This window comes from Phyllostomus discolor, chromosome 15 (assembly GCF_004126475.2).
Source record: "Phyllostomus discolor isolate MPI-MPIP mPhyDis1 chromosome 15, mPhyDis1.pri.v3, whole genome shotgun sequence".
Lineage (NCBI taxonomy): Eukaryota > Metazoa > Chordata > Mammalia > Chiroptera > Phyllostomidae > Phyllostomus > Phyllostomus discolor.
This window is the reverse complement of record NC_040917.2, coordinates 21868146-21881599: the sequence shown is the minus strand read 5'-3', so window position 1 is coordinate 21881599 and position 13454 is coordinate 21868146. Positions and strand designations below refer to the sequence as shown.

The 13454-nt window shown below is 39.8% G+C and overlaps 1 protein-coding gene across 1 annotated transcript in view; it reads left to right on the top strand.

Moving 5' to 3' along the window:
- The window catches only part of BRINP3 (BMP/retinoic acid inducible neural specific 3), a 205627-nt gene that overhangs the window by 97345 nt on the left and 94828 nt on the right, over positions 1–13454 (top strand). Inside the window, exon 3 of the mRNA XM_028531286.2 lies at positions 2893–3083. Coding sequence (XP_028387087.1) covers positions 2893–3083 — 191 coding nt within the window. The remainder of the gene's footprint in view (positions 1–2892; positions 3084–13454) is intronic.

Here is a 13454-nt window from a genome sequence, read left to right as displayed (position 1 = left end):
AGCCTCTAGGGCTTAGGGCAAGCAACTTTATTTAGTGTGAATTAGCAGATAAAGATAAATCATTTTGGCAACAGCAGCATCTAATTTTGTCACTGTTTTATGCAGTTTTTTCTTTGGTATTGAGTCCAAAATATTCAATGCCGACAGCGGTAGCTTCTACATTTGGGGGGGAAACCGGTATACATATGTAATTTTAAAGAAACCATCTTAGTTAATATATTTTAAATATATTGAATACAATTATGTATTCACATAGAATTTGAATATGAATAAAAGCAATGGCAGTGTGGCAAAATAATGATATAATTGATAACACTCTTGTTTTCCAATCTTCTGCATGAGGCGTGTAGGGGTAAATGATAATAAACATTGTTGCAGAAGAGTCAACATTATGTGGACACACAGAATAATAGATGCTTGCAAGTCCGAATTTTGAGCAGGCAAGCATACAACTCTAATCAACTAATAGGGGCTCCTTAGTGCCAACAAAAACATTTCAAAGTAATGCTCTGGCTGAGCCGGTTATAGCCCATTGTGTGTTTTACGAAATAGCGGCGCTTCTGAGAGGGCCAAGTTCCATTAAACTCTAATGATTATGCCTATTTCATCTGAAATGTCCGAAGTTATGAGAGGAGGATGCTTGAATTCTGTGAAGGCCGAGGGTAGAAGGCAGCGTTGTTTGGAAACAACAGTGTCCGGACTTAATAGGAGCGTATTGTGTCTGGTCGGACCGACACCTTAGGTGCCTGCAGGTAACATGCTCCCCTTATGATAACCATGCCCGACAGCGTGTTTTCAGCTCAGCACGCCATTGCTTCCTTTGCCCCAACTTGAATAAATGCCTGGTCTAGCTCCCATGGAGGGGAACCTTATCTCCAGGAAGGGAGGTACTGCAGCCACGGGTCTGCGGCACCTACACCACCATTCCTTCTTGTTTTCTCAAGTTACCCCAACGTCCAAATGCTATGCGTCTGTCATGGTGTACCAGAGTAGGTTGCAAAGCAATGAAGCAACTAAGAAGCTCATAATCCAGGTAGTTTTACAGGACAGAATTTCTTTTTAGTTCATGCCTGTGTGCATCCCATTGAGCTGTGGGGGTGGGGTGGGGATGGGGTATCAAAGTCCCAGAATGAGGGATCAGGCTAAGCCAACAAGCTCATCATTGTTCACTGGTCAAAGTAAGCCACTTGGGGACACTAACTGGAAAGGACACGGATAAATGCTACCTCATCCTATGCCCACGAAAAAATGAGGCACTAAGTGTTTGTATCTAATTACTGCTGCTTCCAATGTGGTACTTAACCATGCAGATGTGACTTCTTTGCTTAAAGTGTTCTTATCACCACTACTCAGGACTCATTCAGTATTTTCTCCTTGGGTTTTCACCAAAATGTATAGAGATTATAACAATGGTCGCGTATCATTATAATACAAAGCAGGTGGGGTGAGTGGAAATGAGGGATCTCAGATCTCAAATCAACACCTATGTTTTCTACACAAGTTGCACTTTTTGGATATACACAATGAGAGTGTGATATTTTACTTCATTCTTTATATGAAAATATTAAAAACTGGCCAAGAGAAGAATTTTAGAGGAACAATTAGTTCTTGAGATTAAGATAACGATTTGCTGTAGTTACTGACAATACTGATTTTAATTCCCTGATTTAGTTAGTTGATTGATTGATTAGCTTTACTCTTAGTCTGGTGATACTCCCAAAGAGTTTGCCCTTTAGAGTTGGTTGTTGCATGACAGAGAACAAATGACTCAGTGGGGACAGCAAGGTGTTCTGTCCAGCTAAAATTTCAGAAGGTGAATCCAGACCCCAAACTTCACGGAGGCTAGCGGATTGGGGGAATAACAAGTCCCCCGGTGATGATGGAGTCCCGGGAGGCTGGCCCCGCCTTAGGTCTGTGAGTGTAAGGGGAGAGAAAGCACATTCACGGTGAGTTAGATCAGTAGCATTTACACCCAACGGCAGCAATAAGTTGGCTAGAGGAGTTGTGCTGCATAGGCTTTTGCACACTTGTGTGTTTGCACGTCAAAATATTTTAAAGTCTTTGAATTGCAATGAATGGATTCCCATTTTATCTTGTTTAGTGTAATCCTTGAGCCCTGAGGTCAGAGGTTTTCTTACATTCATCTATATTGCTAGCAACATTTTTGATAACAATAGACAATAAGTAAAACAATAAATAACTTTTTTGTTAAATTCATGTTTTTAACTCATCTCAGAAAATGCCAAATTTGTTAAAACTATTTTACAACCATATCTGCCACTTTTCTAATTTGGCACACCCAACTTAAAAGTCATTTTGCAGCTTGCGAAATGGGTAAACAGGTTAAATTTGGGTTTCAAAATATGTTTTCAACAATAATTATTGTGAAAAAAGTTTCTCTTTCAATCATGTTTTTTTAAATTCTTCACAACTGTATAATGTCCTTAAGATATTACAAGTTTCCATGCTAAAATGAATAAACAAAGGGATCATTAGAGTGATGAAAATAAATCCATTCTCTTTTTTCAATTTCCCTTCGAAAATGAAAAATATTGCATTAGTTTTTTTTCCTTTTTTAATAACTCTATATTCATATTCTGTGCACAGTGGAATCATTTTTTTATGAGTACATCTTTTCTAAGGGGGAAAAATCAGTAGAAACTGTTTATTTTAAGTGGCTTATTTTTTCCTCTACATGACTGGGTTTTAGAATACTCACTCCAATTAAATGAATTATAATATTGCTTCTTCTCTTCATGGCACGTGACATATTATTACAAGCAAGAGGTGCTGTAATGTGGTGACCCCAGCTAAACTACCCAGTGAACTTTTCAAATGAAACCATTCAGATAGATGATGTATTTATGAATAAAAAATAAATTTGCTTTTCAGGGAGTTTGGCCGCTGGAAAGTAAATAACCTTGCAGTTGAGAGAAGAAATTTCCTTGGCTCCCCTCTGCCTCTTGCCCCCGAATTCTTCCGCAACATAAGACTTTTGGGACGCCGACCTACCCTTCAGCAAATCACAGAAAACCTTATCAAGAAATATGGGACCCATTTCTTGCTATCGGCTACTCTGGGAGGTACGACTCTTTGAAACTACTTGTGCCTGTGTGTGCTTGTGCGTAAAACTGTATACATTCAAAAAAAGTGTTGATGTATCCAGATCGCTGCAGTTTGAACGATTCTGGAATTCACTCATTGAGTCATTCAACACACCTATTAAGGTATTACTGAATGGTGTTCATATGGTGTTCACAGTGGTGTCCTGTGAGGTGGATGAGTTTCAGTTCCTGATACTGGAAACAGTTTACAATTTACTAGCATTCATTAAATACAGGCCTTGTTATCACACACTCTAATTCAAGGTAATACGCCAAGTTGTGTTTAAAAAATGAGGGCAAAGTAGTCCAGTCACAGATGGGAGTCCTCACCTTAGGTTACAGAAAGCAGAAAAGATTTTCTGGAGTAAATATTGAAGGTCTAAAATCACATTTTAGCACCATTTTAGTATTTCTGATTATAGTTGATATATGATATGGAAGGAATGATAAATATTAATTATGATGCATAATGTGAAAGTGGAGATTGATACTATAACTTATCCCTCAATCAATTTCAGAATTTGCAGAAATTCAGAAAGCTGTGGTTTAATGATATCATTAGATCCATATTTTATTATGGAGGTGTATAATTCAGCATTTTCAATGCATTTAAATGATATTTTGGGAGGTAATATCTAACAGGAAAAATATAGGGCATTTGCCTAAAAGTTAAGGCTATCCCAGAATGTTATATATTTATTCACGTATTACTTTATATGATGTGCAACCATTCTATTGAGAAGTCGATGTTATTCTTTCCTGGAATGAAGGGCACCGAGAACTGGAGAGAAAAGCACGAGAACCGTGAGTTTCTCAGCAAGTTTTGGGAAGCCGGGCAGGCTGAGCTGAGCCTGCCGGGAGAAGTGACAGGAGAGACTGCCTGTTCTTTGTGTCCCCCCCCCCCCACCTGCCACCCCTCTTAGGGGACGAGTCTTCTCCCTCCTCTTCCCTCTAGTCTGATCTGTCAGTGGGTCAGGTCCGTCTCTTCCTCCAGGACACTGCTCACCCCAAACTCTCTCCCGACCTCCACCCCAGCATCCCCAAACCAAGTCAGCATCCCGTTTTCCTTCCAGAACACTCCTCAAGCCCACCCTCCGCTCAGGTCTTACCGAAACTCGAGTCAGGTCCAGTCATCTCCTGCTGGAAAAGCCATTAAAGCCTATGGCCGTGCACTTAAAATCCGAATGCCTGGCCGGGGTGTATCGAATGCCCTAGCAGCAGCCTGCATCTCGCACCGCATCTTTGCTCCCTCCCCCTGCTCGGGTTTCTTCAGCCACCACGATTGTTCTGCTCTAATGTTACTTTGAGAAAGAGGCTGTTCCCGACCATCCTGCTGGCCCTAGTGCCCGGCAAACCCCCGGTAATCTCTACTATTCCGTGATCTTTGCATTCTCTGTAGCATTATTAGTATGTGGACTGTTTTATATATTTGTCTCCAGGCTTGTTGTCTGTCATTCCTGCAGCTTTTCCTGGAAACTAGGGACCTTGCCTGTGCTTGTCGCCACGTTACCCCTGTAGTTGGACAGTGCTGGGCACAGGGTCTCATTAAATAGTTGTTAAATGGATGAATAAGTGAAACCACACTTCGCTGGGAGGCCGAGGGTGTCCAGCGCACTGAGTAAATGTCAGGAGTAGAATGCATGCAGAGGGTAATTGAGATATAATTTAGGAGGGAGACTGGATAAAAGACGCACGCCCAGGGAATCAGATGTATCGGTTACACAAATAAAGACTCGGGGTTGGAGAGAACCCCGCATGCGAGACCAGGTGAGCCAGGCCCGGGCAGGCTGGGCAAGGGCAGCTCCCAGGCACACTGAGAAGCACTGGTCCGCATGGCACCTGCGGAGGTCCGGTGGCAGGTGCAGGTGGCTCGGGCAGGAGAGGCCGGCGTGGATGCACACCGTCTACCCGTTCCCTTCCCCCACAGAGGAGTGATGCTGAAACGTAAGGCAGAGACGTCAGACATGCCTGGCGTTGAATCCTGACCGCCCCCTCCTTTTAAATCTGTTCTTATTTGACCAATTGTGAGACTTCAACACCTGTGAAGTCACTTGACTGCTTTTTCAGTTTCTTTGGTAGAAAGGGACACCTACACGACAGGGTCAGGGGAGGATTTGGGTCAATGGAGGATGTTGCCCTTGGCACAGCATGTGGCGTCATTGAAACGTGATGTGTTTATGGTATTGTTGTGACAGTGGTATGGATAGCCAAAACAATCACAAATTATCCAAATAATTAGGATCGTAGATTCTCTGAAAGCTGTGTGTACTGGGCTTAGTAGTATCAGTCATAAGTAAGGCAATAAAACTAAAGTCACAGTGAAAAATTATTTCCATAATGTCTTGTTAAAAAAGTCCAGTGGGTTTGAAACAAATCAAAGGCTTTATGTGTGGTGCCCAGAAGGATTTCAGGACATAAACCAAGGATACTCTCCAAATGACAAAGGAAGGGACAGAGGGCAGGCGGAGAGATCAAAAAGTTGAGATGATTCTCAAGAACATTCTTTGTTCTTTAGTCACAGAATTCTGGTGACTTTGATTCGTTTCGTTGTTTTGGTATTATGGATGCCGCATTTTTGGTGTAAGATTAGCTTTTGCCTTGTAGGTTGTGTGAGGCATTTAATCAAGTCTTCAGGTTCACCCTTCCAGCGGTCACAGCACGCTGTCTCAGAATTGCTTTGCCTCAATTATGTAAAAGTCTCATTCAAGCCTTTTTTAAAGGGGGCGGGCCCCTCGCTCACCTTCTCCTCTCCGAGTTTTCCAGGGATTTAGTGTTCCTGGTGTTTTCTGCTGGAGGTGTTCTCCTTCCCTAAATGTTACTTATATTTCTCTTCTGGAGTCTGTTGAGTGATATTAATAATTTAACTAAAATGCATGAAATTATTTAAGTAGCTCAAGGATATAAACTATTTGCAATTAAAATGTGTACCAGGTTGATTTCCTGCAGTTTTAAAATGACTGCTGTTGTAATTACACAAAAGCTCTTTTGTTGCTCTAAGTATGTTTTACTTCACACATTTTACCTGACTGAATATGCAATTGTGTTACTCCATTTTTTAAAAAAAAATTCAGGTTGGTGTTATTTAACTTGAACTAATTCTCCCTCACTCTTTAATGAACTAACATTATGAAATAAGTCTAATACTAACGCACTGTGGATGCAGTGTCTACAGCAAATGTTTATTTTATTTTATTTTTTATTGTTGTGCAATTCCAATTGTCCCCATCCTCCCCCGATTATTCTCCCCTACCCTGTCACAAAAAGCCAGTTATCTTATACTGAGGGCTTCCAAAGAAATTAGATTTTCAACTAAATTTACACATTTTAAAAAACTTGAATGTAAAATAGTCACTATCAATGTTAGCATGATGAAAAGGAAGTAAGTTTAAAAAAAAGCCTTTTTCCCCAAGAGTTATTTAGTATACCTTATTATTGACTTAGACATAAAACTTTGGGTAGCAGATTTGAAGCCTTAAATGCGATATTTTATGATAGATAAAGCCACTGATTGAATTATCTTCCTATAGGAGCAAATAAATTATTAAAAACCTTCTCCAATATATATATCGTTTTCCCATTTATTTCATCTTATAGCTTCCAGGACTATTGTCAATATAGAAATTCAACTTGCTCCTCTTTGGAAAATGATATCTAAACGCCATCACTGCTTAAATATCTGAAATAAGCTGCTCAATTTGCAGAATCAATGGTGAAACAGATCACACTCTGGGGACATATAGATTTCTAGCTAAGAAATATATTTCATGACTATTTTTATTATAAATTTTATTACAATAAATAAATGACACATCCTGAAATAAAAGTGTATCTGTGTATTGAATATAGACATACAAAAGAGAAAAAAAACTTAGTTAATAGGGACGAATAAAGGACTTGAAGTATGGGGGCTTACTCGGGAGAGGAAGGGAGTCCGCTAAGAAGCACCAGTCTGGGGTCCTGATCCACTGAAAAGGACGAAGGAAGATGGAGACTAGACAATTCATTTAAGATTTTATAAAACTGTTACAATCAATATTCCTGATGATCTTCAACATGACCTCATCTCCAAATTGCACAGACGTGTCCAACCACTCACAGTCACAGGCCCAAGTCACCCACCATCTCGGGATTCCTGGAGGGAGCCTGGCTCTCTCAAGCCCAAGGCGTGAGGAGCAAGTTCAAGTGTGCGGTCTTTCCTCACAGCACCTGCCAAGGAGGAAGAGGAGGAAGAGGCAGGCTACTCGAGCCAGACCCCTCCCTGCTCCAGCTTGGCACCCCCCTGCACCTCAGTGGGCAGTCAGGAACGCAGGGACAATGAAAAGTTTGGGGGAGCCACTTCCCTGGAAGAGGGGTGTGGGGAAGAAAGGCACTCTTTTCCTGATAGAAATGGTTTTTGGAAATTGGACCAAATTTTTTTCTAGGAGCCTATAGATAACATATCAATTTGTTCAGTTACAACTTTAGAAAATATGTTTCGTTTTGAGCAACCCAAAGACAAGTCCAGCTGGACCACTGGTTTTGAATGTACAGAGATTTAAAAGCCATAATTAATATTTAGGGAAAATCATTATAATTTTCTTACTATGTGATTTGAATGTTTTCTCTGGAAAGTGCTTCTTATAAGTGTATTTTGTGGTTACCATGTTGCTCAGCTTCAGCATTTCATTAGATATTCCATTTTGTTTAAATATAGATATTTTCTTCACTGATAAAATGAAAAAAATGCATGATTAATGACCACATAGTATTTATATAAAGTAAAGGATGCAACCTCAGTGACAACATAGTGTATAAGTAGGTTGGCCTGCACAACAGTTTTTTTACTCTGAAATTATTACCAAATGTTGCTTGTGTATGTATCCCTTGCAAAGCAAGAACAGAGTTCAGAAGTCAGGTAGTAAGATATCACATGGGCTGAATATCAGTTAGATATTTTTTCTATTTTCTTACATCCCCCAAAAGTACCAGAGATGTAAATCTTCTCATTTAATTTCAGAAATACTTAATTCTCACTTATCTCTATGTAAATTAAATTCCGTATAAAGAATTCATGGATCGTCTTTAAATCTCTGTCATGTATCACCTTTCAAAATCAATTAATGGGTCTCTTCCTCATTTTCACTTGGTTTCTTCTTAGGAAGTGCATGTTTCTTTTATTTTAGTTTAAGAGTAACATAAAAAGAAAGCAAATCTGTCAAAATATGTGCAGTTAATTTCTAAAGCAAATATAAATACTTATTGAAAATGCTTGAAACAGCTTTCTGTAGTAGGATGCATATTCTGTTTTAAGAAAAAGAACAGAAAGGAAAAGAAATATTTTCGGAAGCCTCATATCCCAGAGAATCATTAAAACAATGGGACCCTTGGGGAGCAAGCCCGAGATGCTGGTGTTTAAGTGTATACTCACACACTTAAGTACACACTACTGAATTACGTCAGTTCCTCTCTCTGTCTCTCTCGGTCTCTGTCTTGCTCTCTTTCTCTGACTCTTCCTCATCGTCATCTCTCATGTTCTCTAGTAAACAAAATGAAAATGTGGAAATTAAAGCAATGCTGTTAATTAACTTTTAATTATCTCTAGGGCAGTTATGGACTAAAATGACTTGAAACCATTTATGTAAATAATATGATAACAAAGAAGAAAAGGTGATTAAAATTGCTAGGTCAGTTCCTAATGAGATTCCTGTGAAGTAAGTCAAAAGGCACAGGCTCAGTTTTAGCATACTATAAATTTGGTTATAGACTTTTTATTCCTCTTCATCACACTTGGCTGAGGTAGATCAAACCCCTGTCCACTTGTCTGACAAACACGGGCTTAGGGTTACAGTAGTTCAACCACCCAAGACCTTCCTTAAAGGAACACACAGGTCACTGATAAAGACAGACTTTGAAGCTAATATCACATTTTACTGTGATTCAGAGCCTCATTGCTCAAGTGTGGTCCATGGTCACACAGTAGTAGCATCCCTTGGAGCTTGTTCCAAATGCACAATCTCAGATTCCATCTCAAATGCGTGAATCAGAAGCTACATGGTAACAAGAACTCCAGGTGATTTATATGCACATTCAGTCGGAACAGCACGGTTTTGAGTTTCTCTATAAATTTGGAGTGTTCTTAAGTGTCACAGAAAATTTCCCTTCTGAGAATTAATCTCACCAAAATAATAGCACGGCTCTATTAATGATACATAACAAAAATGTTCCCTGTAGCATTGTTGGTAAACAGCTCCCAAATACAAGAAACTTAATTGTATTTCACTGAGGGTAGATTCATTTCATCTAACCTTGGAACTATTTATTTCCAATTCCTCTTTTTTAAAAAAAACTGTTATTGTTCCATAGAGAATAATGGAATGGTATCTGAGTAATTTTGTTTGGAAATGTTTTAGATGTTTATGGGGGTTACTGTTAATAATCATAAGGTCAGTTTTCCTTTTAGGGTGTTTTGTAACACATTATGTTTCTCTTTCAAAGCTGTGTAAGGCTGGCTATTTTCTCCCCATAATCTCTCTCAGATGCCAGTTGGTGTTAAGCCAACATGTCTGTTTTTTAACTGTCTTTATATATTTGGTTCTGCTTTTTGTCAGAAGCCAATTTTTTTAAAAGATTGGTTTTCCCTTCACTGTGTCCACTTGTTTCTAAAACACTGTCTTATTTCCTATAACACTATTTTAGTGGAAAGGTAGGTATATTATCAGGATGAGTACTTTTTTTAAAGATTTTATTTATTTTTTAGAGAGGGAAGGGAGGGAGAAAGAGAGACAGAGAGAAACATCAATGTGCAGTTGCTGGGAGTCATGGCCTGCAACTCAGGCATGTACCCTGACTGGGAATCAAACCTGCAACACTTCTGTTCGCAGCCCGCGCTCAATCCACTGAGCTACGCCAGCTAGGGTAGGATGAGTGCTTTTAACATGTTAAGCTAAGGGAGGATGGTCATCAGTCAATAATGAGAGCAAAACAAACACCGCGAGAACTGGAATATAATTTCAAAAGGACAGCCGCACTCAGAATAACCTAAGACTTTAGTTCAGGGGATTATCTGATCTGTCTTTACCGAAAATAGAATAACATTTTTGAACTAAAAGGACACATCAAATGTAAAACCCACAATTAGATTTAAGCTACGCTTGCAGTGGTTATTTTTGTAGGAAGGGTTTCTACTCAAACAGCGGTTCTTTGTAAGTAAGGCTCACACAAAAGCAACACTGATATTCACAGTGAGACCTTCAAGTGGAAGGGAGCTGAGTGACCAGGAAGACATCTGCCGTAAATGCACTTTTTTTGTTTGTTTTTTTCTGGGCAGAATGGTAAACATTATAGGTTAGTAGACTAACCCAAGGTCAATAGCAATGATGAAATAAAATACAGCCAACCTATCAGACTTAGCTTCATTACGATTGTAAAAATCTCAGTGGATCAAAATGGTAACAGAAACTGTGTGTCTTCCCACAGACCCCCTATAATTCTGGGAATCAAGCAGAAAGGTTCTCTGGGGAACATGCTCTCCTCCTGGCAGAGGAGGAAAGCGAGAGAACCATTGGAACTTGGCCATGATGCTTACACCTTGGCCGAGGTCACGGCATGTCCGGTTTGGGTGTGTTCCACTAATGTGAGCATCTCCCTTTCCAGTACCAGGCTAAAGGAAACATCACACACCCATTGTTCTTCCCTGCGGTGCATCTTTAATCCACATGTGCGTGTCAGCATCCAGGATGGGTCCAAAAATACTTGCAAAAAATAACCCAGTCTGCCACACCATCCTTACTGGTTTATGCCTAGGATTTTCTTTTCCCTTCTCTTATCCACTTTTTTTAATCCAAACTTTTTTGAGACTTTTGCCTCTCTCTTCAATAACTTATACATGACAATGCAAAATGAGAAAGCCCAAGTGAAAAGGTAACAGTATGAAAGTTCTTTAATTTCTGTTTCTCATGGACACTCTATATAATTGAAAATTTAGGACAGAAACATAAATAATTGTGAGGTCCACAGCATATCAAATGAACTGATCATAGGATACCATTACAGTCATGGCTTTGGGGTTTCTTTTGTCCTGTTTCTCATTCCCTGTGAAATGTTCCTTCAATGTGTGCATTTAATGTCCATAAACCACCACAGTATTTGAGTTGTAAAAGACGCAGCTGCATGGTTTCTATGTGAAATAATCACATCTTTATATATCCACAGAATGTAATCCTTTTTACTTTCTAACAGGCTCAGAATGTTGAATAGCTTCCAAAATCACATTTAGTATTTCCCAAACACATGGATGTCCATTGGAACTCATATCATGCTTCTGAGCAACAGCTGGCTTTAGAAAACATGAATAGAAATGACATTTCAACAGAAACTTTGTAGTTGATTGAATAATATTTCCATTTTCAAACCTGAATATTGTGTTATTTACATAAAATTCAATGTACTTTTGTAATTGAATACCTGAGAGAGGATTACAACTAAAGTTCAGAATGCATTCCTCTTTCTTTAAGACTGACTGTGAAAGTCTCAAAGAATGTGAAGACCGTGAGCATCACAGACGCATGATAGTCATGTATGATTAAACCCCCCCCCCCCAAAACAGATCTCTTGGAGAAAATAAATGAGCTTATGTACTGTTAGATTGAGCAGCTCTGTCTCTGTGTCTTAGCTATTTAATGGTGCTTGCTTTACAAAACTTTGATGCAGTTGTGTGGCCTGTTGTAGCCAAGGGCTTTCTCCAAGGCATCCATAAAACACAAATGAACGACTGTAATTCGAAGAGACTCTTGTGCTTCGCTGTGGGGAAAGCGTTTCCATACATGAACTGATCTCCCACTGGGCAGAAGGACCACGAGCAGCTTCTGAACGGGTCCTCTTTATCTGGCTATTAGAAGGAGTAACCACTGCTGTCTTTAATGATCCCATATATCTTGATTCCAAGATCCACTAGAAAATAATTTTGACTAAGTGTAGGTTCCTGGGGTGAAACCCGATATCTATGAAATGCTTGCTTAATGAAAACTTAAAACTCCCTCATTTACTGTTAGATCCTAATAAAAAAAAAAGTAGAAGGAGCAAAGGATCTCTCTGGAGCCTCTTCTGTAGGGATCTCCTGACAGCTCCGCTTCCTCGGACTGTTTTTCAGGGCATTTCTGTGAGGAGGTGAGGATTTCAACATGTGAATTTTAAGGGGGCACAAGCATCGAGCCCATAGTGCTGGCTCACACCACAGAGCTGAATCGTGGGTCCTTAGAATACCACAGCACCGTTGTTCTTTCTGTGTCCCCGTGCAGGATGCTGGTTCCGGTGCTTTCTCACAACCGGCGCACGCCTGAAATCTTCTCAGACTCATTGGTCTCCCTGAGAGGCATTCGCGCACCTTTCCATAGTAGCCAATCCTCCCTTCCTGAGTGTAACCAATTGCTGGGCATTTTTGTGTGTTTGTTTCTGCAGTAACTTACCTATACACTCTCTTCTCTTTTGCTTCTCGGTGTCCCCATCAAAAGCTACTTATCACGCACATAACACAATGCTGTCAATAATTTGGCCCACTCCTTCGTATTTATGGTGGACTTTTTTTCTTCAGCTACTCTGATGAGTCTGCTTGATTTCCAGTATTTCTCGTATCTATTGACCTGACCTTTTGCCAAGAAACAGGGGCTGTTGCTTAGGATTGGACAATCGCCTAGGCTGTGTCATTTTAAAATGATATTCTTTTACTTTGGAGAAGAAATGCCAACTACTCTTCCACTAGAAAACCTCAGTGGTTATTGTCTAAAACTGGATGACAGTTTGTAAATGAGCACACTGCCGCCCAAACAGAGAGATGCCTAAAAGCAACAACTTGAGTTTGACGCTTACATGTTAGAAGAGTATCAAAAAAGACAGAGGTCTGGGTGTGGCCAGTTCTCAATGTTAAACTTAACTGACATCGATTTTTATTTTTTGCTCAACATTTGAACATTGAAAATGGCTGCAGTTATAATATATGTGCCCTAGGCAGGCAAGCTCTGAATTTAACATATATTTACATACATATAGATGCATTTACACGTCTTCTCTGTAGTTTAAGAGTATAACTAAAAACTAAAGGACAAAGATATCTTGATCCTGTGTACAGGTGCCATGCTGATTGGTGGCAAACATTTCTGCATCATTCTAATTTTATGTTATACACTCCACATAAGTTCATTTTACCTAGTTTCTTAATAATTGCTTTTGGGCCACGTGAATGCGAGGTAACCTAAACTCTCTCAGAAATGGAATAAAATTTAGGGGCATCGCTCTGCCAAAGCAGCCGTTCCACGGGCACTAAAACCGAAGGTACGGCGGCCAACATCTCCAGCGCTTCCCTAGGCACGGGGAAAA